The 24,178-nt window shown below is 41.8% G+C and overlaps 1 protein-coding gene across 1 annotated transcript in view; it reads right to left on the reverse strand.

Moving 5' to 3' along the window:
* The window catches only part of TFCP2L1 (transcription factor CP2 like 1), a 52,077-nt gene that overhangs the window by 15,242 nt on the left and 12,657 nt on the right, over nt 1-24,178 (reverse strand). Inside the window, exons 3-12 of the mRNA XM_044438321.1 lie at nt 14,208-14,284; nt 12,094-12,199; nt 11,542-11,648; nt 10,478-10,630; nt 8,854-8,964; nt 5,453-5,544; nt 3,607-3,655; nt 3,417-3,510; nt 2,733-2,823; nt 2,414-2,514 (exon numbers count right to left, since the gene is read on the reverse strand). Coding sequence (XP_044294256.1) covers nt 2,414-2,514; nt 2,733-2,823; nt 3,417-3,510; nt 3,607-3,655; nt 5,453-5,544; nt 8,854-8,964; nt 10,478-10,630; nt 11,542-11,648; nt 12,094-12,199; nt 14,208-14,284 — 981 coding nt within the window. The remainder of the gene's footprint in view (nt 1-2,413; nt 2,515-2,732; nt 2,824-3,416; nt 3,511-3,606; nt 3,656-5,452; nt 5,545-8,853; nt 8,965-10,477; nt 10,631-11,541; nt 11,649-12,093; nt 12,200-14,207; nt 14,285-24,178) is intronic.

Here is a 24,178-nt window from a genome sequence, read left to right on the forward strand (position 1 = left end):
CCTCCACGAATCCATAACGGGTTCGGCTGCCGGCCGGCGCGGTGAGCCCGGTGGGGTAACCCTCATAGCCGCCTGGATGGTCAGGACTGAGGGGGTCAGTTATGAAGTAGGTATTGGAATCGAGGAAGAGGCCAAGCCCGAGTGATGGTGTTTTGCCCGCTCAGGATTCTTCAGCTTCTTAACCGGTTTGCCCGTCATATCTTTCTTGGCCTTCTTCTGCACAGGATATTTATCTGAGTCGATGTGCTTTCTCTTTTCCTTTTGCTTCTTCGGCAAGGAAACAGACTGATCGGCCATAGCCTTAGCGCCTTCTTCAGAAGGGCGTGAGGGTGGAGCAATGGAGGAAGAGGCCAAACGTTGCGGCAGGTCAGCCGAAGTTGGACGGCCTTCAGGTGGGGCCACAACAGTGGAAGGCTTAGCCACCAGCCGATCAGATTGGAGGAGAGCCTGATCCCAACGGAGTTTGTGGAGGCAGTTCTCCCTGTTCTTCCTCGCCTGTTTAGAGAAGGCCAAACAATGACCGCACTTATCGGTTCTGTGCCCTTCTCCCAAACAAAGGAGGCACAGAACATGCGGGTCCGCGGCGGACATTTTGGAACTGCATTTTCCGCACTTGCGGAATGCTGCCTGTTGCGCCATTGTAGAAAGAAGAAGAAAAGGAGATAGTAAAGTGGGAAAGTAATATTTTTGGGTTTTTTTTTTTATAGGAACGATAAAGAAGAAAAAATGGTGCAAAGTTAAAGAAATATAAGTGAAATACTAACAAGAACAAGGGATATAAACACTTGGTAAGAGAAAAAAGGAGATTTTTGAACGAGCAAGAAGGTAAATAACAATCTGAGCGAGAGCGAAGCGGCACTAGGCACAACAAACGGCGGTCGCAAAGACTGGAAAATGGCGGACACTCCGCTCCTTATATAATGCTAGGGAGGAGGGGGAGTGGAGTTCCCACCAAAAACCGTTAGCTGTTAATCTTCCGGCCAAAGGCACTGCGCAGGCGCAGAACCCATATGTGTGATGCACAGAGGCCACGACGAAAAACTATTGAGTGCATTGCCTCTTGCACACTTGTCACTTTCAGTCCGTACCCCAGGAATGGGGCATTCCTGGGTTATCATCATAATGTCTGAACACAACACTCAGTTAACAGCAAACCATCGAAGACTGCTGAGAGATTTCTGAGTTGCTTAACCCAGAAATCAATGCAGAGTTCCAGATCTGGACTTCATAACACTGTACACGTTTGCTGTACAGACCTTACTAGCAGTGGGAGAAAAGGTGTCCTGCTGAAAAGTAGCTGGGAGAAAGCCCATTCCCCAACAGGGATGCTTGGGGCAGAGCAGTCCTTGGAGGGAGCTGGACTTCCTCCCTGCTTCAGCTGTTTTCTGAGGAGGGAGGCTTCCCATGCAGCAAATTCACTGCCCTGATGCTCCAACTTCAAAAAAAAAAAAAGTCTGTGATGGAGGCAAGAAAAGTGAATATCCTCAGAAGGAGGAACTCCCAACCTCTTACTTCCTATTGCAATTTGGACTGGTAAGGTACTTTTGCGAAAAGTTGAATTGGCCCAGAAAATGTTGCCTGCCCAGGGTTAGACTCACATAATGGTGGACAACACATCCCCTCGTATCTCCTCATTCCTGAGGAGCAAAACAGGCAGTTCTTAGGCCGGAGCCACATGATCACTGCAGCTGGTTTGCAGAACTTGCCAGAGGCCCTTTTACATTATTAAATTACTCAATCCCCAGGGGGAGGCTATAACAAGCCTACAGCAAACCATGGATTACTGGACTGGGTTGATTGTGTGAACCACCCCTTTCAATCTGCATCAAAGGATGTCTTTTCATTGTTCCTCTAGGTAGGAAGAAGGCCTCCAATCTGAATCATGACCCTGGCACTGGGGTGGGGGCAACTGAGTCCCCAATTGCCCCCTTGCACCCGCTCTAGTGTAAAAAGGCAACTGCTAGATAAGGATTTAAAGTAATGCCTGTTTTAGCCCAGGCAAAACTGACTCATCAGAATCAGCCCATAAACAATGTACTGCTTGTGTGGCAGAAAATGTTATTTGACTTTGGGTTTACTCTTGGAGGAGGTGAACATTTTGAAACACATCACTTAACAAAGAGAAAGGTCTTCGCTCAGAGGTATAGCACATAGTTGGTCTGCTGAAGGTCCCAGTTCCAATTCCTGGAATTTCCAGACAGGACTGGGAACTATGTGGCTGAATCCCTTGTGAACGACTGCAGTTCATGGTCAATAATGCTGTGTGAGACAGACCCACTACCTGACCAGTACATGGCAGGTTCCCATATTTCTAGGATTAGATACATTTAATTAAAGCAACTAGATCTGCTCAGAGCTTGTTGTGTACTTCACAAAAGGCTTGCAAACCTTGTCAAAAGAACAAGACACTTACTACACAGGTTACTGTCTCCATTCTCTCGTTTCTGATGAAGATGAGACCGATTTTGCTCAGGTTCTTGACAGACATAAATGGTCATCTTAGGCCTTACATTCCTGCAAGCAAAACAAGATTCTCTCTTGGGCATCGGCACTGCAAGCAGACACACAGCATCCCACCCTTGCAAAAGTGCTTTCTGTGTTGCTGGACAGGTTATTGTCACTACCTCCCCAAGAATTTCTGATGCAGCTGAGCCTTCAAGTCTTTCTTTTGTGCACTGCTCAAAAATCATAGCTTTAGCAAGTGGCACTGTAACAGCCACAAAGTTACATACCTTCCTTTAATGGCATTAAAAAGTCGAATGCCATCAGCTGGACCACAGATCTGAACAAAATCTTCTTTGGACATCTTCAGTAAGTCAGCACCTACACATGTCAAGGAAAGTGTTTTTGGTTTTTTCTTTTTTTGGCTTTTGTTTTGCCCCCCAGAAAATTTATTAAGAAGCCTCTATATAGAGCAGTAGTAATACAGCCTGTAAAGACAGGCACTGGGTTACCATCAATAAAAATTAGAAAAGGAGAGGAGATAGAAGAGGAGACACACTGCAAGTAGTCACCTGAAAATATTTCATGAAAATCTACATATGCATGTAATAGCATTCCTCCCATGCAAGAGGAAGACATACTTCCTAAAGGTTTTTGGTTCTTTTTTAAAGCATCTATACAAAACCTGAGAAAAACTGGGGGCATTATTACTGAGATTAACTATATTCCCAGTTGCTAAGTACTGCACAATGACAACAGATGTCCTATCTTCAGTGATTGATAGGGAGAAATACTACATTTTCTTTGGTCCAGAAATGCTGTTGCTCAAGTACAGGGAGTATGTAGCATTCCCACAAAGAAAGTACAACTGAGAGAAAACACTATCAATTTCATGTGCAGCTACTTCACAATAAAACTGGTTATGTTTTGTTGGTTGGTTTGTATTACTCAAAGAATGGATTCATCACACATACCTGAGAAACTTGAAAAGAGTCTACAGAACTGAGAAAACCTATTTCGATGAAGCCACTGCTGAGCATCTTGAATAGAAGCAGAGGGAAGGAGATGCTACATTGCAAAAAGAATAAGAAGGTCTTGAAATGAACTGTTCACCAGTGTCCTAAAAAAGAAAAGCATCACATTAACATGATCTCAAATACTTACGTCATTGCTGGGAGGCAGGAGCTCCACCTGATGAGTTGGAGAACTGTTGCTAAAAATTGCACAGAGTTGGGAAAGAAAAAAGGATTTTAAGTCTTTCATCAGCAATGTTAGCAATTCCCCCCCCCCCCCCCCCAGCTCTCAACCATCTGGTTGGGTTTGCTGAACAATTCCAAATCTAGTTTTCCAGAATGTTGTTAGCTTCCTCTGAACTAAAAATTCCAGGGTGTTACTATGTTTGGATTAGTTTTTCCAGGAATACACACCCAATTGGGGACAGTAGTTATAAACTAAGCAAGTGCCAAGTAAAATTCACCTATCAATATTTCAAAGGTAAGAGACAATGTAAAAATGCCTTGCCTGGTAAAACAACTCCATTAAAAGCAGTCAAAAATGTGCTGCCTTTTTAAAAGGAGACAAATATGTTATGTATAGAAGGGCAATCCTTACAAATAAGATTTGCCTATCAATTCAGTAACAGCTACTTTCCCAAATGTCACAGGGATACTTTTACTGTAGCACTGGTGTAATATAGCTAAACAGTAGCCAGCTATTAGCATTTACTCTTGGTACGCATGGGTGCAGTTGAGCCTTTCCAGTTGCCCTGCATTTAATTAATAGGTTCAGAGTCTAGTAGGTCACCTACAACCCCACCAGTTCTTTCTGCCCTACCAACTCCTTTCCACAAATCATGGGTCTTTCCAATTCGACTACACAAGTGGGACCTGCTGCTTCCCCAGGAAGATAGAGCATTTCTTAGGTAAAGCTCCACACGGTGCAGAAAACTGCCTTCTGGAAGGAGGCAGGCCTGTGCAGTTCCCTTCTGTGTCAAGCTGCTGTTTCAGGGTGCCCTGGAAGCCTACACAGCTGTTGCGCAAGTGGTGGGAGTTGCCTCTGCAGTGGAAGTGGTGGGGCATAAAAGAACCAGCAAGAGCGTAAACAGCCCATTGAACTCTTCCAAGGCTGAATCGCTGCTTAGTTGCAGAAAAGATTTTGTGCAGAATCTGTGCAAGAATTAAAAACAAAGTCGCTAAACCCACTTCTTGCTTCACATTTTCTACATGTACAATTTTTAATTTTGCTTCACATACGCTTCTTGTTACTAATAACCTTTCCTGACATCCCAGTATTTGACAGGTTCAATCACATTTTGATCATTATCATAAAATCCCTTCAAAGACCTTGCTGTGAGTCATGACTCATCAGGAAGCTTATGGAAGCCAATCTCACCGAAAGATCCTATGGGGTTTGGCTCATGTTTTTGCTTCTTACTACAAAACCTGTTTTGACAAGGCTTTATTTTAAGATCTAATCCTCTGTTAGTCTAATCCTCTGTTAGTTTAATCAAAATTGTGTGAATGGACCAGGACTGAGCAGACACAGGTCCAAATACTCAGGCATGATGCTTTCTCAAAGACCTTGAACTACTCAAAATCTCTCACCCTAACCTACCTAACAAGCCTATTGTGATATGAATTCATGTGAGTGGGGTGCATGAGAGCATTAATATGCTGTTCTGATCCTCCAGAAGGAAGAACATATAAAAATATAATAATAAGCATAAAACCAAAAGACTTTCTCCAGGCAGCACTGGGCACAAACTGTCAGGAACTGTTCCATATGCAAGTACCTTTCACTTGAGCAGGAATAGTACAGGAGCAGAGATGCATCTGGATCTTGTACATCATCTTAAGCTGGGCCTAAATGCCAGGCTAAGCTGTCTAAATCTTTTATACATGGAAGCATTAAGAACCACACACACACACACACACACACACACACACACACACACACACACAAAATTAGAGCTCTGCTCTCAGCTGAACAGATAAAAATATTTATCACGTACCCATCTCCAAGGCTGAAACTGTTTGGAGAGCTGTTGTAACTTGGAGACGGAGCGTTGTTCACTTGATAAGGCACATCTGGCCATGGGGAACACTGTTTAAACAAATCCAAATTAGGAACACTGAGAAAGAACATGTTTTGAAAGAATCAGAAACTGCAAACTAATTCTCTTTCCAAACCAGTTTTTACTGCATTGTCAGAAGCAAAATGCATGTATTTATCACTACCAATAACATACACCCTGGTTCAGGAATTTTCTGCTTTTTCTAGTATAGGCTCATACACACATCAGAATCCAAAAGCCTATTCAAATGTTATGCATAAAGCCATAAAGATTTAGCCCGCTTCATTCGTAATAGCAGTTCTAAAGAGCAGCATCTTCAAGGGCTCTCTTTTTGAATGTCTCTAATGGGCTCTCCCTCTGGACAGCCACCTGACTGGGATGATGTAACATGGAGTCCTGCAACAGCAGCGGGTTGGACTCGAGGGCCTTCATGGCCCCTTCCCATTCTACTATTCTATGAGTCTATGATTGTAAGGATCCTTAAAATATTACAAATCAAACAGAACCGAAACACTTCTGATTTGCAAACACCTAGCACATTTATGCCAAGTGTAATATCCAACATGATCTCTCACACTCTTAGGAACATAGGGAGCTGCCAGACCATTGGTCCTTCTAGCCCAGAAACTTCAACACTGACTGGCAGCAGCTCCTCAGGCTTTCAACCTTCGCACTAACCCTACTCAGAGAGGTAAGGAATCAGTCCTGCAGCCTTCTACATGCAAAGCAGCCGCTCTACCACTGAGCTACCGCCCTTCCTCTGTTTTAAGCTCAAATTCCCTTGAATATATAGCCATTTCATCAAAGGAATACCAGATGAGGTTTGCAGAAAAGCTGATGAAACTGTATCATTCCCCCTTTTCAAAACACAACCTTTTTCTTCTTCTACTCTTCTTTAGAACCAACGTAATATTGGCAGTGAAGAGTACCAAGACTACACAAATGACCTTTTGGCCCACAAAGGCCCAGGAACATTCTGCCTACTGGTCCTGTTTGGACACAACACGAATATTTTGTGGGTTAATTAGCCCACAGACTGCTAATGTACATTACCGTTTCCCAGTTTCCAGGAACAACTTATGAATGTAGCATTCATGGGTCATTTCACTAACATTCAAGCCTGCGTACTTGAGGTTATTTGTAGATTAAACAAGTTCTAGCTAATCTATGCTTTTTTCTCAGGTTAACTTTGGTTTAATTTATAAATAATCCCAAGTACTCAGATTTGGACATCACAGAAACAACCTACAAATGTTAGAAACTGCAAGCACCCTCACAATTCATTAATTCACTCATAAATTGCAGTCAAAAGCGCCACTATGTCTGAATATGGTCAATTAGTTGGTTCCAGATTTACCCTTAGAGAAACTCATTGAAATCACTCAGACTTAAGTTAGTCATGACACAGTTCATGACTTATTTCAACAGGTTTACTTCAAGAATTACTAAATCTGGAACCAACTCAACACCTCTTTTACAACTCATGGAAAAGATGCAATCTGTGGCATATCCCAAGATCTCTCTCCTTAGCAAATATTTAACTCTTTAGTAACAAAGACCATATCATTTCCTGCTTCCAAATGCTAAAGGTTATTCCTGTCAAGAGTGGGTCACTTAATCTGGCAGTCCCTTAAAAATCAGGTCACATGTAAAATCTCACTGCCCTGAACTGCTAAGACACAATATTTTACAGCTGCATAAGCTATATAAAAATATAAACAGGTTTTATAAATGAAGTAGCAAGGCTGTTTCTGCTCCTATTTTAAAAACTAATGTGAAGTTAAAGTTACTGTTTAATCCGTATTTTGCAGTGGTATGCCCTTTAAGACTAAAATGATAAATTGCAGAGCCAGTGTGGTGTAGTGGTTAAGAGCATGGGACTGGGACTCAGAGGATCTGGGTTCGAGTCCCCGCTCAGCCATGGAGCCAACTGGGTGACTTTGGGCCAGTCACAGACTCTCAGCCCAACCTACCTCACAGGGTTATTGTTGTGGGGATAAGATGGAGGAAGAGATGTAAGCTGCCTTGAGCCCTTTGTAGGAAAAAGGCAGGATATAAATCGGAAAATAAATAAAAAAAAATAAAAACAAGGATGATACCAGAACTTCCTAGCAGACACACAGGAGTGAACATATTTATTTTACATACTTCATTTTCATGCTACCCAATAGCCAAAGATTTACAAAGTTTGTGTTAATGTAGTAAAACATGCAAATGAAGCTTGATGTAAAATCTGGGGCAGATTAGAATACTTGCAGAAGAAATCTAAGGTAAAGTCAGTATCAGTGCAAGGAGCTAAAGCAAAACAGTTAAAAGCGTGAACCAATAGGTGATAAGGAGCTACCCTGTAGGTCTCTCTGGGGTCCACACAATGTAAGCCTCTCTGGAAAGGCATTTCAAGAGCCAGGCTGCCACCTCTGAGAAGGGCCTCTCTCAGGTAGCCATTCAGCTCATTTGCGGAGGCATCTGGAGGAAAACCTCAACAGAACTTTGGGTCTGAGTAGGTATGTGCAAGGCCTGCCTCTAGGCCATTTGGGGTTCTAAATGTTCATACCCGCATTTCTGAGCTGGGCTCAGAAATTTTCCAGGCATAAGGCAATTTGAAATCATTCTATGAATAGGTTCCCTACCAATGTGGTGAGCCAAACATTCATATTGCCTTAAACCATATATTTGTGCTGGCATGAAAGACAGTTTCGTTCTGCTCGCGATGGCAGCTACAAACAACCAAAGGCTCCTGTTCAGAGTGACATGTGTACGCTACTTCTCAGATACCTCCGAGCACCAATTCTGTTGTTCTCTAATGTCCCTGTGCCACAATAGCACACCATTTTTTAAGAGGATATCTCTCTTATTCCAAAACCACCACATTGGAAAGCATTAGGGTATCCACGTCTGGGAAAGGTAGCTGAGGGTTTCAAAAACACCCTGCAGCAGCTTTTACCACAGAAATCAGATAAGTGGCCAGTCAGAACATGCAACAAGGTATGCCAAGCTTCAGACAAATGATCAGCCTCCAGCTGGTCCAAGTCTGCAACAATATGGAGACAGTTTCATAGAATGTGGAGATAAATATGCTGACAGCTACATGGGATTGAAGTAGCAGTCATGACCCTGCAGCTCTCAGAGCTGATAATACCACAGCGATGGCAGGAATCCTGAATGCACTTTTGATTCACAGAGTCCTGCCGCCACGTCAAGGTATGTATGCACGGGCTGGATGTAAACATCATCATATGGAGAGATATGCTCTCTGCACTGTCCCCTCCCATAAATTTGAACATGTAGCCCATCATGCCAAACAACCACATGGCATTGCAGCTTGAAGACAATTTTACCTCCGTGAGAATGGTTGTATCATAGGATGGTTGATATTTCTCTCTTTCTTGAGTTGTTTTCTTCTCCATTTTTTCCCGGTCTGTTTTCTGTTTTCTATCTGCTCCCTTGGGCTATACAAAGACACAGACGATACAGTTTAAACTTATTACAAAGACCACTGAAGAAAGAGTTCTCTTGATTCCTGAACAAACACAACACTGAGGTGTAATCTAATAGATACCCTTCACTGGGAAGAATGCATTTTCCATACTGCTGTGGGAAGTGGTGGCAGTGAGGAGATCTATTTCTGCACAGTATAGCCTATCACCACTGCCATTACAGGTACACACCCTATTCATGTTGAGCAGTCATTATCTGAATAGTATTTAGGAAAAGAAAAAGGCCCACAGAAGCATCTTTTCCTTCTTTTTTTTCCTCTTTGTTTCTTTTCTTTTGGTGCGGTTTGGTTGTTTTCGTATCACACAATAAAAATTAAAGCAATTTTAAATTAAGAAAATTTTCTAAAAATATAAATCAAATTTTGAGCAATCATTAGTTGCCAGGATCATTTGCCTAAGCTTATTTAAATGTAGCTTCTACAAAACTCCGCTTTAGCCTCACAGCAAACCTACAAGGCTGAAAGAGCAAGACACCTAGTGAACTTCATCCCCAAGGGACATTTTATTACTACTGTGGGTAAAATCTTGAACATGTCAGTTGTGTTTCTAATTTTCAACATATACTATGCTGGCAGCTACAATTGTATAGGCCACTATTTTAGTTTTTCTTTAATCCCACTCTTTCCCCAAGGAGTTCATGGTGGCATGCATCATTAGGATTCCACAATCATACTGTACAATAGGCTGGACTGACTGACCAGACCCTGTGGCCAACTAGGGAGCTCTCCAGCTTAAGCCTAACACCTCTCAAGACCTATGATGAAGACTTATGGATCCTGTATTTCTCAACAGAACATAGTAAGGAATCTACTTGGATATCAGTTTTGAACATATCCAGCATAGATGGAAAGTGCCACCTTGCCATGGACATTTCCAGTACACTGGATTATAAATTCCCATGTGTCTGTTACATACCATAGACTCACTGGGTTGCATCCACTTTAGTGCTTCTTAAACAGACCCACCAAAATAAATGGAACTAAACATAGACTAATTTTGAATATAGTTCATTAAGTCAAAACCACCCATCCATTAAATTTACAGAATGAGAAACAAAGGCCTTTTTCCCAAAGTTTTCAAGTTTCAAAAGTAGTGTGGGCCTAGACAGTAATACATTTAGTCCTATGTATTCCCACATAATGCATAGAATTCTGCTTATTAAAGCAAAGACTGACTGCCTTCTCCTGCATATTATACGGCATGTACTGTCAACCAAATTATATTTTAGTATTTATTTTCATTGAACAAGCAAGAAATCCCTTCCTCACAGTGCACTGCTTTTTAAAACATATACCAATTCAAACTGTACAAATTGTTCCTTTTTTAATAGACTGCAGTTCCACTCAAACCCATTGACAAGCCACCACTCCGCAATGAGAAGGTAAAAAAACAAATGCCATTTGTGGCTGCATCAGGTGTCCCAAGGTCTCCATAGCAAATTTCCAGAAATCACAAGCCCCTGTACCTTAAACACTTTGATCTGGCAGCTTGCAGAATGCAAGTGTTCAGTGTATTCGCCATTGTCATTCTGCTTGAATGTGTCCATTTGTATCCGGAAGGGCACTCCCTTTTCTCCTCCATGCTTTCTTGGAGTAAATTCTGTACTAATACAATGTACCTGGATAAAAGAGAAGTGTTGAGGATTCAAGTCCCACTTGGAAGTATTTATTTGTACAGGGGTTTAACAATTCCCATGTAGGGCCAGCAGAAATCTTAAAATGCAGCCAGTCCCTTAACTACTGTCAAGGAATTAGTCATGTTCTCCCTCCACCCACTCCTCCACCCAAGCACAGTTTTCCTGTTTCCAGCCTTTTTAAATAAACCACAGTTTAGGATTACATTTGCACCACTAATACCTGCCAAACTTTTTATTTTTTTACTTTTATCAAATGTATAAGCAATTTGGCTATTAAGTAAGAAGCAAAAAACATAAATAGTGTACCCAGTAGTGGAACCAGAAATGGATTGAACGTTGAGGAAGAAATAGCATCAGCTACTTCTACACTGAGCTGATGGAGCTTTTGAAAAAGAATGCATACTGCCTGTTAATAGGCACCTACCATCTGTACAATTTTCCATTTCAAACAACATTCCCACTTGAATGTGAAGGTGAATGCTTATTTGGGTGGCTGTGCTCCGTGAGTCAGGTTGGCAGAAGGTAAATCCCTAGAGAGTTTGGATTTCCAGCTTTCAGCATTCCTGACCATCGGTCATACTAGCAGGGGCTTCTGGGAGCTGGCAACCCTACATCTGAATATTTGCCTTTTACAACCCCCTCCAACACGATAGGTTATATCCACAGCTATTCTCAGATACTGATAATTAGGGAAACACTTTTGTACTCTCTGCTTGCAGAAAAATAAAAATAGTGTTATTTTAATTTGAGCTTAATTTCTCACTGTATCTTGGGAACTGGTAAGTTTACTCATCTTAATCACATTAGACTTATGTGCAAGACAGGTTATTAGGTCACAAAAATGACATTTTTTAAAAAAAGATATTTACTTCTGCACTACTTATTCTCCTTACCTGAATGAATGCAGATGCTCTCTTAGACGGATCCCACAAAAATTCTACAGTATTCAGCTGTGTTGGACTGGCTCTGGGGTCTAAGATACCAACTGACAGTGGGATATCTGTAGAAGAAAACCCCTAAAATTTTAAAAAAATTAAAATTGAAGAGCAGAAACATTGCAATATAATCACCAGATGCATTTGAAAAGCCGACTGAACCAAAACACACCCAGTTCAATAATATGAAAGATTCTGTGGTTTTTTTGTTTTTTTCTTATTTTGCTTTCTTTGCAATGACTTTCCTAACAGTGTAAAAGCAAGCAAACAAATCAAGAACCAAAGTGGACGTGCTGACATGCAAGCTGACTTTGTAAAGAATTTGGCTAAAATGGAAAATATACTAGTAGGAGAATGATGCATACTAGAAAAATCTAGGATCTGTTACCTATTCTTTCAAGAATTATTCAACTGAACTATTGTTCAGTGAGATGTATGACTCTAGGATGCAAGCTGGCTCAAAAAGTTATACATTAATGCAGGAAGGATATAATAATGAAATGTTCTCACCTATGTCAAGGATGCGATCTCCAGGCCGACTCCATCTCCAGCCTTCCAACTGTTGGTGCTCCGTATACTGCAAACGTCGGTCATGGAAAACCACACGAATGATGCTCTGTTGAGAGGAGAAGAAGGTGGTACAGGTAGCCATGATTCAGCTGCATTCTTGGAATGCAGATATTTTCACTGCTAACAAGAGCAATGGAATGCCTGTAGTCTGTGCCTAAATCAAGGCAATGCAGGTCTTTTCAGAGGTTATCCATCGCTATATATACCAAATATTTATAAAAATGATGAGAAATGTAAAAAAAATCTTGAGAAATACAGAAATACAATACATCCTAGCTAAACTATTTTCCTATCTTAGTTAACACCTGGGAAACCTCTACTGAAAATCCATGGATAACCAATCATCTGGAACTGAGGAATTGTACTTTTGATATGACTGAAACCTAGCACATGGACATTTTAAACTATATATATCAATGTGAGCTACTTAGACTTCACATCTTACTTTGTGAATCTTCACTATCCATGAAGGTAGAGGTTTAAAATAGTTTTAAACATATATCTGAACATCTAAGAATCAAGGCATTGGATGATTTGGAGGAAACATCAACAACAAAATGCAGATCTGTATCCTGGACTTTGGGATGACTGAGGAATCCAAACAGTCTTAAATCTTCAGAAATCTTCAAAATATAAATCAAACCACTTTTGCAGTACAAATATCAGCTTTTCAAATAAACCCCTTCTTTTAAAGCAAAGTAATTTAACCAGAGCATCTGTTATGTGTGAAGACAATGGAAGCTGGAACCAAAATCTATACCCTAATGAAGAACGTAGGAAAAAAAGTCCAAAGCAATTCCACCTGATAACCAGTTTGCAATTTATGAACTTAACCAACTTCATTCCTTTCAAGTTCCCATTGCATTTTATAGTCTGTGTCTATGATTTCCAAGGTGTGCATGTGCACTTCTTCAGTTAGGTTTGTGAAGCTTGCTACAGTTTTGTTTGGGCAAGGTGGGAATCCAGCCTGATTACTAAAAGTGCTTGTTCACATGGTATATTTTAGAGGTCCAAGACTGACTTTTCAAGACATAGAGAAGCTACAAATTAGTAAATCCTTTTAAAATCACAAATTGACTGTTTTAAGGCTGTGCTGTATAGACAGCTACCCAACAAGCCCTTTACCTTGTACCTGAGAATATAGGAAGCAATGAATGCTGTGGAAGGCTCTATCTTACCCTTCTCAACCAAGAGCCCTCCAGATGTTTCAGACTTCAACTCCCACTGAAGTGCAACACCAGCCAGCACTGCTAATGAGAAGGAATGCTAGAAAAGTAGCCGTCTAAAACATTTGGAGAGCACCATGTTGGAGAAGACTGAAGAAATATTATGAATGGCAAGCAGCAGTGAAAGGCAGATCATTATTAACACCCTTAAGAGGTCCCATATTTACAAGCTTTTGGAAATTTGATAAGCTATAAATTACTTTTAAACACAGAGATGAAACCATTCCAACTAATATCTGAGCAAGCATTAAGTCCAGGGGCTATTCTGATCTAGAACATTCTTGCCTTTGAAAAGGTCTACACCTCTGGTTTTCAAACAACGTTCTTAAGATTGCTGTTTTCCTGGAAAGCTCATTTGGGGATTCCCCAACAATTATGATGGTAGACAAGGTTCACCAAAGACAGTTTACCATTGCCAACTTTTCCCTGTAACCTACAGCTACAGGGAATCTTGGGCTTATTCAGGCTCTAGAAGGCAGCCTTGGAACTTAATAGGTCTGGCCAGCAGTAAGTCATGCCCCAAAATTGTTTCCTAGAACAGACCCCAGAACCTTCTAACAGATGGAGAGGAACCGTGGCAGATATGCACTGAATTCTCAGCAGATAATCGATGTGGAAAAGATCCATAAAAGTCAGAAATGAGAAAGTGGCCATTTCCACAAAGCTCTAGAAACCAAGCTGCCAAGTCTTGCTTCTATCAAATGCGTTCAGGAGAAGGAACGTGACTACCCCACCACTCTGCCCTCTCATTTGTACCCTCTCTTACAGAAGCATGACCATCTTATTATAGCATGCCTATGTGTCGCAGGAGGAAGAAAATCTCCTTACCTTTACATATTTTGTGTTTAAATCTTGAAACTCTCCCAATTTCCTATTCTCAAGTAGACGGATTTCATAAGACTGACCTAGGATTTCAAGGAAACATTTCCAAGGTGTTTAAGCATGCTGCAGCAAGAACAGAGAGAGACAGTTGCACTGGCATCAATCATGCTTTTGGGAGGGGGCTTTCTTCTCTCCCTCCCTCCCTCTTTCTCTCTTTGGACAATACTGCAAGTTTCCCTCAATAAATGGTCAGGCGTTAAGTAAAGGACTGAGCATTAGTTTCAAAATTTGGAGAGCGCAGGGCCTTCAAATTCTGCAACCCTTTGTATAAAAGTGCCACATACAAGAATCTGAAGCATATTACCTAATTCAGCAAATTCTGCAGCCCTAACAAGTGGCAGATCTTGAAGCATAGACCACTGGTGCTTTGCTAGCCCATTAAACTTTCTGTAACCAGCATTTACTTTTGGCTTCAGGCTGAATCTCAGGAAAATGAAATTTTATGCTACTGGTAGCACAGGGAAAATTCTCTCAAAAGACCTTTCTGAACAACTATCAGGACAGTTGCTAATATTCAGGCAACACTCCTGCAACACAGTTTCAAGTACCCCACTGAATACAGGTGCTATTTTCCTTCTTCCTGAGGTAATTATACACAGGACTGCACTCTCACCATCCTTTACAATAAGGTATTTTAGCGGCCGACTGCTCCAAAAAAGATGGTGGCTACCAAGCACTGTGGAAATTTGAAGCAAGAACCTAAAAGAAAGGTCTAAAACAATGGACACTGTGTGTGTATACACAACGACTTGCAAATGGCTTCTTCATACAGCACTGCAATGAAAGAATAACAGAAGAGTAATTGTGGTGACACCATTTGGTCTAGTCCTTGTCCTTTTCATTCTTAGGATCCCAAGGGTGAACAAATTGGTAAAAAGACTTGCTCCTTCAAATGGCTTCAACAGTGCAACCTTCCAATGGACAAGCCCTTAGCATGAAAATGAGTGCTAAGTAGTGCTAACACAGTGAGAGCTAACACAGTCCTTCAAGTAATTCTCGAAGCAGATGCAAATATTTGTTGTGCTTTCAGACATGCCAAGCGTTATTTGAAACACAGTTGGTCTGGTAAATAGTCTTTCAAGATGGTGCCAACAGTATGATAATAAATTTGCAATACACTGAATATGCATTCAGTCTATTCTCCTTACAAAGTATAGATAAGCTAAAGCAGCCAATGGCAACTAGAATCCATTTCTATGAAACCCAACCAGTGATATAAATCCTTTGTATTTTGGATACAGATGTTTGTTTACTAATCAAATGTTGGGAACAAGAGCAGGATTATAAAGTCAGTAAAATCTAGGAACAACCACACAGGAACTGGTTTTTCGTGTTCCTCTTGCAGCCACCTCCGCTCCTTGCATAAGCATGCAGATAAATGTAAAACAAAGCAATCTAAAATGATGATCAGATTTTCGTTCTTGTTTGACCAGTGGTAGGGTTGATCCTCCAAAGAAAATGATATAACAGATAGATCTCCCTCCTGCAGAGAAGAAAAATGTGACACCTCTGGAATTCAGTCCAGAGACAGATTGATACCAAGAGTCCAAGTATGGTAAAAGGTTTGCTCTGAGGTCCTAAAACTGGGGTGCAACCATAGGAATTATAGGACATTCACTGTGACTGAATAAAGAATTCAGAAACAAGATGAATTCTTGTTTCTGAATTTTTATTTCCCTCTTTGAATTTTTTGCATCTTTGTTGCAAAAGAAGGAAATAAGAAATCCAACAGTATAAATTAGCATTTTTCTTCTAATTTAAAATCAACCAGGAAGCAGAAATCTTAATTTCCCAGTAATAGCAGTAAAGGATCCAAACTTTGTGAGCAAGAACAGGTTAGGGACAAGTTGGTAAATGCATCCTACTCCTACATTTTCACTTAAGAAGAGTCAGAAATGTTCACAGAAGATATTTTTCTTCAGGTAAATCCTGCTGTAATTAAGGAGATTAGTACCCTGGTCCTAGAGTCATTCCCCCTCACCCATAGCTATATATGTACTATACAATTGTATAGTGGCCTTCAATCTGACATACAGCCAGCAGGATTCTTCAATATCATGTATTTAAAGCCAGTGGAAGCAATTCAGAGAACATCAAGCAGGTACTAAGGTCAAGGAAATACCAGTGTCCCTTTAAGATACCAGCATCTGCCAAGTAGAATGGGAGTTTGTAGACTGCTTCTGATGTAATGTTGCATTCTCAGTTTTATTTTGTTTTGAGGAAACTGCATTACATGGAATTAATCAACCACATTTTTTTCCAGTGAAAGGCCCTGACAGATGAGCCAGAGCTAGTTCACAGGTCTACTCTGGAGTGCATTGCCCAGTCACTTTTTCAGCTTTCAGAGATTTTACTTACAAGTGCTCCAGTTCTCTCTAGCTTGAGAACTCCCTCAGCCTCAGCTGAGTCTCATGAGTGCCATTCAATAGTACCAAGTTGTCTATTTTCATTTTGCTGATGGTAGTTTTAGCAGCCAGAAAAGCGGGGAGAAGCAGAGTAAGGGTACTGCTTGTCTTCATTTGACCCATCTCTTGGTCTGCAGCAATACAGATACAGCCTATGGAATAGCATCCTTTGTAAAGATGCAGCCACCACCCTTACCCAAGCTAAGCAGGTCTGAGTCTGAGTTTTGTGAAAGGCAGGCTAAGAAATGTTCTAATGCTAGGATCTCCGAAATACTGCTTCCTTGCCACCTGTCCTCTTGTTTTTAGATCATTAAAAAGTGAAGAAACTGGGAGGCCGCCATGTGAGTGTTGATCCCCAGTGCCAACTTTACTTCCAAGAGGGCCTCTGAGTGCGTGGCTGCAGCACCATCCTTCATTCTGAGGTGTGCCCAGCTGCCCATAGACAAGGAAAGGGTACCGTGTGTCTGGGTGATGAGGGTGCTAACAGGGGTGGTAAGATTTTGTGCTTGTGCTAATTACTGTTTTGCCTTTGAATGTGTGTTATATAACAGCATTTTTGCTTCATATGTAGTACTCTGAGCATCAACAGTTTTATTTATTATACCTTGTGGAAGTAAAGATGTGTGATTTGGCATTCAGGGTTCAGACACCACCTCTGGCTTGTACCTCTGTGGTATCTTGGAAAAGTTACTTGGTCCCTGAACCCCAAAATGGATGCTGGAGCAGAAAACACCACTGAAGGAGTGATTTTGTGTTGTGTGCTTATTTGTGAATTGGTTACTTTTCTTCTAGCCTTAGCAATTTTGTGGTTGCCAATGCCCAACATGGTAGTCATTGTGTGATGCTGCCAGTGATGTTGTGAGATTTCCAGAAAGAGGTGAGAACCTCTGGAATCCAAATGGTTTTAATTTTTTGTTATGGTTAGTAAATGCTTGTTTTCCAGAGTTAAAGCCATTACAATTTGGATGTTTATTTTATTCAGTGGGAAAGGACAAATAACTTCTCTCCTGTCCCATCAAATTCTTAGCAGTTCTCATACTTCAGTGAAAAGACATTTACCCAGTGGATGGGCATCTTTATTAATATACATTGGTTTTCCAACCAAACTAAGTGCTCCAGTAAAAGGGACTGACAGTCTGTGGTTGAGAATTTAAATGATATCTGTCACTAAGCTTTGCTAGAAGAAAGTCTTATCTACAACTGCTGCTTGGAAGGGGTTATCTCTAAAGCGGACCAGTACATTTTAGACTAGAATACCTGGTAAATTTACCTTTCCATTACAACTGTTGAGTGGCAAGGGACAGGATAAGTAGATCTGGTGAATGATAATCCAGGGAAGGTTATGTCAGACCTGGAGGCTCAATTAAACTTGCCTCTTTACCTAAGAAAATGTCCCTCGATGTTGTTATGAGTAATATGCATTCTCTAAATCCACCCAATAATTAAGACTTACAACTCAATTCAGTTAAATGGTGTTTCTATGAATCGGCTTTACAGCAATGTGACAGTTAACTATGTTACTTTCCTAATACTAGAGCTAATGGGACAAATACTAACAGCTAGAGGCATCGCATTCCTTTAGTAACAACCTCTTAAGTCTTTGTAAGTATGTCACTCAGTTTAAATGGAAGCCAGAAAAAAAAGATAGGCACAAGAAACATGTCCCTGAAACTGGATTTGGGCAAAGGACAGCAAAACTATTAAATAAGAATTACACTGTTGTAGTGCACAATTGCCTACAGAGGTTACTGAGCTAATTCACATAAACCAAGCACTTAACTGTGTCCTCATTTGTAGCACGACTTCCTGTGCAGTGTCTTCAGACCAATCTAGATCTGAGCTAAAAACCTGTATTCTTCAAAGGTGTCTTTCTCCACTCAACTCGTTTGTTGGTTTGTTTACTTAAGGTTTTTTTTATAAACCATTCAATTAGCAAAAGGCTCTCAGAACGGTGTTCACCTTCGTCTGCCCCTGGCACATCTGCCAAGGAAACCCAGTGCACGCAGACAATTGTGTGTTCAGAGGGCAGACAATTGTGTGTTCAGAGGGCACACACTCAGTTTGCGCTGGGAACTAGCCAAGCCTTCTTAACCGCCACTTGTTTGTCCACATGGACTTGTTTATCCAAAGCCCAGCCTGAAACACACAGAACCCCTTCTGCAGGTATACAATGCAGGGTAAGATCCAAAACTGGAAGCTGGCTGTCTAAAAAATGTTGTAGGTCATCACCAAGGTCTGTGCTGAAGAACCCTGAAGATTCATACAGAGCTGTCCAACACACCGTTTGGAAAGCCACTGAGATGAGTAAGTCCATGTGCCTGTACCCTCTTGGAATGGAGAGCATAATAAATGCCAGATCATTGCATGATTGCCACTATCAGAAGGGTAGAAATATATACTGGATCGTAATTGATTATGCCCTGGAAGGCACCACAGAGTACATTTGGGCAAACACTTCACCACACAATTACGTATGAACTTTCTTTCACCCCCTTGACCATAACTCTTGATAGTGAGAGCAGTAACTTTTTAATATTTATGTGTGAACTATATCCTTACAAAATGGCTTTTAAGATGTAGCAGAGAAGGATGCCCCTGGAGCAACAGATGTTTACATCATACTTATTGAGCAGGCTATAATATATAATACATGTGCTGCTGCTGCTGCTGCTGTTGCTGTTCTGTGTGTGTGTGTGTGTGTGAGGGGGGGGGGCATGGCAGTAAAAACTGCTAAATTCACCATGTTCCTAGATTAGAGAATGTTAAGCGATTCCATCCATGTTTTAAAAAGACCTTTTATGAGCCTGTTGTATATAATAAGGTTATTTTCCCATTATTAAAAGCCACATATATGTAATAGTGCTATGTCTGAACATGATGACTTTCTCAAGCATGGGAAAGCTACATCCTATGGCGAAAAGCCAGGCTAAAATATTTCCTTGCCCTAAAGCTCCAACCTTCCTCCCATTCTTGAAGCTGCAGAGCTGGGCAAGGGTCATCCTGATCCACAGAAAAGTAACCGTGTCAAAAAACTGTGGTCACCAGGGCTTTCCCCTTCCCCCATCACTGATCCGCTTTACAGAAGTGGCACATGGCTGGTAGCAATGTCCCATCCCTCTTCATAAACTTGAAGCTTAGCTCTGGAGAGGGCACCCCACAACCCAGCTACTCTGGGTGTCCTCTAGCAAGGTCACACCATTTGCCAGTTCTCCTTCTCCCTCACTCTTGTCTTGCCCAAAATCTACTGAGAAATAGAATGCTCAGTGTTACGATTTACTCTTGCATAAACTACTTGCCAGTTAGTGCTTCTAACAAATACACTTTTACTTATCATGTTACCCCGTTGTCACTACTGGGCCTTAGTCAGTTTACATGCAGAGGCAGTAACTCCTGAGAGCAGGGCCTACATGATCTTTTCGTGCAAAGTGTGTTTTCCAAATCAGTATGATCCTTCTCAGTTTGAACATGAGTAACTAAAGTTGCCATGTGCTGTCATGCCAATTATAACTTCACAACTTCAGCAAGTAAGAGGTCAGGAAGTCAGCAGGAGGTGCTAGATGCTGTCTATGCTTTCTTCTACAATAAAAGGCCCTACTAGAAAAGAAATAAAGCCCTCAGACAAGCAAAATAGACACACACAGAGGAAACCCTGACCAATGGTCAGACCTCATGAACCACAAAAGGTATGTGTTGAGAAAAGGGCTCAATCAGTGAGCTCTGAGGAAGGTCTGTGAAGTCAGCATCAAAATGGTTTCTCGTTCATCTCCTTCCTTCCCTCCATCCCATCACCACCACCGCCACCTCCTGGGTGCTTTCTCTTGCGCAAGTGGAGCACCATTAACAAAAGAAGGAAGGAAGGAAAAACCTACAGGGCTGCTTGCTGCAAGGTGCCCCTGTCAGCCAAGCCCACTGTGCTTCTCTGGCTGCAGAAGAAACACTTTATTTATTTATTTATTTATTTATTTATCGATTTATATGCTGCCTTTTTCCTACAAAGGGCTCAAGGCAGCTTACATCATTCTCCTCCTCCATCTTATCTCCACAACAACAACCCTGTGAGGTAGGTTGGGCTGAGAGTCTGCGACTGGCCCAAAGTCACCCAGTTGGCTCCATGGCTGAGCGGGGACTAGAACCCAGGTGGTCTGAGTCCCAGTCCCGTGCTCTTAACCACTACACCACACTGGCTCTCCATGCAGACTGGACTCACCTGGCCCTAGACAATTCAACACTCTTGGGCCATCTAAGCAGGCCTGTTGCTGGGTGGAGACCTGCCAGTGGTGCCCCCAAAGGGCTTCTCTGCAGTTGTCTCCCCCGCACTCCTCCCCCCCCCCCGGATGCCATGTGGGTGAGGTTGCCTCTTATTGTTCCCCTACTCACTCCTGAATCTGGAACCACTAAGTGTGCCTATGTCAGTATAAGCCTGGAAACATGCCTGGAAGGAGAATGGGGGCCAAGTGGGGAGGCTGCAGGGGACCCAATCTGTGTAGTCATGTGTAGACAGTGATATTCATTTATTCATTCATTCCTTTACTGCCCAATACCAGAGGCTGTCTGAAGGAAGAGGTTTCAGACTTAGTTGCATTAGGCCAAGCATAAACATGGTGCCCGTTGGGACAAGTGTGCCCCAGGCACCTTTCTTGGGGTCTGCTGAAATACTCTACCCTTTTGACTTTTTTTTACTAGAATTCATTTGTTTACCAGGACTGGGAAGCACCAAAGCAAAGTGACCACCTCCTGAAGCTACAATCTTCATTTCCCAAGGAAGGTGTCTGGACTACAGGTGAGTAATGATTTGGCTGGCAGAGGGTGCAGGGAGAAAAGGAGTCTGCCTTCTGTGAAACAGGTTTCTGTTGGTGCTGAAAACAGTGGACCTGTTTAGTTTCTGGGGCTCGACCCCACCTGTGCCTTGTACTCAGTCTTTTGGGCAGGTTGCTACTTCCTTGTTACTGGCCACGCTTTCCATGGTAGCTTACCTGTGGTGGCGCTCAGGATAATCTCTCAAATTGCCAGATGTGCTTACAGGTCAGAAAAGGTAACAGACTCCTGGATTGGGCTGTTATACAGGTTTCTGGTTACACTTACAGGTGGTGGGACAAGAGAAGACAAAATGCCCATTTTTGAAAGTGCATCCAGACCTGTCATCAGCTTTAGGGAAAATGCATAGGTTCTTTACTAGGTAGAGAACATAAGTTAAGAAAAACATGGCAGTTTTTATACCAGCAAATTTATATGTTTCATATGCTTCTAGGGACAGATCCAGATAATTTCTAGGTTTTATATTTTCAAAAATGGGGAACACACAATCACTCATTCATTCAGCTCTGTAGCATCTCTAGGGGCTGGAAGAGCAGGGATCCCTAAAACTGGATCCAAGGAAATAACTCTATTTGCAATATTTCATTTTTTACAAGATGTATGTTTTGTATAATGCAGATTGGCAAAGACAAAGAAAATTAAAGCATTTTTTCAGGCAAATATGCAATAGAGAAAGCACTGAGTTGATTCAATAAATGCAAACAAGGCATGAATTCTTTCAAATATTGTTGGTTGTGTAAATATGTATATGTATGTAACTGTGACACACCTTCCCACCCACTCCCCATGCACACAAACTTTCAGGTTCCAATTACCCTATATTCATTCAGTCATTTCACATGTTAACTTTTCAGCATTGTTCCATTTCCAGACCCAGGGCCTTTGTCCTTTTTCAGAGTGTTGCTGTTACTAGTCTTGCCTATCTTTAAAGAGATGTGGAATTTCAGCCCCAGGTCCCAGTCTGGTCCTCTGGGCTGCCCCAGACAGCCACGCCCCCTCTCCTGCTCCGTTTGTCTGCCCACCTATTGTCTGCCTGTTTCCTGCCTTCTGTATAGCCCCCATACGGAATGATCAAAATGTTTCCTCTAAGGCCCAGATGCCAACAGCATTTAGGGCATCTTGCACCTCCCCATTGCCCTTCTTTCCCAAAACGGAATTCAGTCTTCACGCTGAAAGAGGTTCAAGCAACTCTGCTTTAGGATTAGGCAACTTTATTATATCTCTGTAATAACTAAATGGAAGTAGAGTAAGGGAGGGAAATGGGCATGCTCCTGTACTTCCCTCTCAACCCTGCTGGTGAACTTCTGAAAGCATCTGTCGATCTGACTGGCGGAAACAGAGAGCTGGATTAGGTGGAACTTCGTCCAATCCAACAGGGCACTCCTTGTGTTATTTCTGTTCTGCTTTAATTGACCTATCCGCGTTCATGTTTTGGCAATACTTGTAATGTTGTTGAGAACTCTTGCTGGCGCAGCAGACCCTGCTCGTATGATTATGCTGATTTCTGAGCCAAAAGGTCCATGAGGGCCAAAACTTGTAATTCTTAAATGTGCCGTTGAGCCATAGTTATGTATAGGAAGTTTGGCGATGGGAAAGAGCTGGCCACTATGGTAGTGACTGCTCATGTAAGCGTTCTAGATAGGAATTACATTACAGGTATCTTAAATGGTGTATCACTGAACACACTGTACATAGTAGTGTGCTCCTTTAAAAAAGTGAAATTCTTTTGAAATTTGTAGTTCCTTACTTGTGGAAGATTAAAATTTTTGACAATCCAAAAGGCATGTTTTACTGGGCACCAGAGATTTTCTCACAACAAGGTGTAGGCAGTACAGGGAAAATTCTTCATTTTTTTTTTTGTAATTGTAGATACTAGGTTTCATTGAAGAATTGTACTGTTGGAATGGTCCACCTAGGCCTTTGAGTTCACCTTCCTGGTCAGTGCAGGAATCCAGGTTATAGCTTCCCTGATAGATGTCCATCCAGTATTTTCTTGATGAATAGTAAGTAGAATATGAGTGTGTTAGACCTAAATTAATCTCTAAACTGAAGCAATTGTTGTTAGTCACAAAGCTGTGCCTGATCCATCGCAAGCCCATGGACAACATTCCTCCAGGCTCTCCTGTCCTCCATCGTCCCTCAGAGTCCACCCAAGCTCACACCCAACACCTTCAGCTAGATACACTGGGCTGCTAAAGCTAGCATACCAGCTTATACTGGGAATGATAATGGGAATGAGGGAAGTTCTTACTCCCCGGTCCCACCACCTACCATTCACACCTTCCTACCACCACAACCTTGAACAGATTGGAAACTATCACTTCTGCTTTTCCCTGCCCTTTTTGGCTCTTCTTCTCCTAACTATGCAGAGCAGCTTTCTACAATGCTGTTTAATTGCCAAAGCGGCACCTGTAAAAGAGGCTTCAAATAGTATGGAAGGCAGTGATGGTGTGGCAGGGGGAGACGGTAGGAAGTATCTGCAACATCCAGAATCTCTCACCTGATGTTGAGAGATTCAGCATAAACTCCCTGAAACATTGCATCTCATTTTGGAGAAGATGTGAAGCTTCTACTTCAGAGGTTGCAAAAGTGCATGGACAGGAAGCTTGATTTACTTGAGCTTCCTGTTCCTCATGTATTATGTAACTCCCAAACTCAGTAAGAGCAGTTGTAGGGAAATGTTAATATGAGGCATAA

Source organism: Varanus komodoensis, unplaced genomic scaffold, assembly GCF_004798865.1.
Source record: "Varanus komodoensis strain SLA01 unplaced genomic scaffold, ASM479886v1 scaffold32, whole genome shotgun sequence".
NCBI lineage: Eukaryota > Metazoa > Chordata > Lepidosauria > Squamata > Varanidae > Varanus > Varanus komodoensis.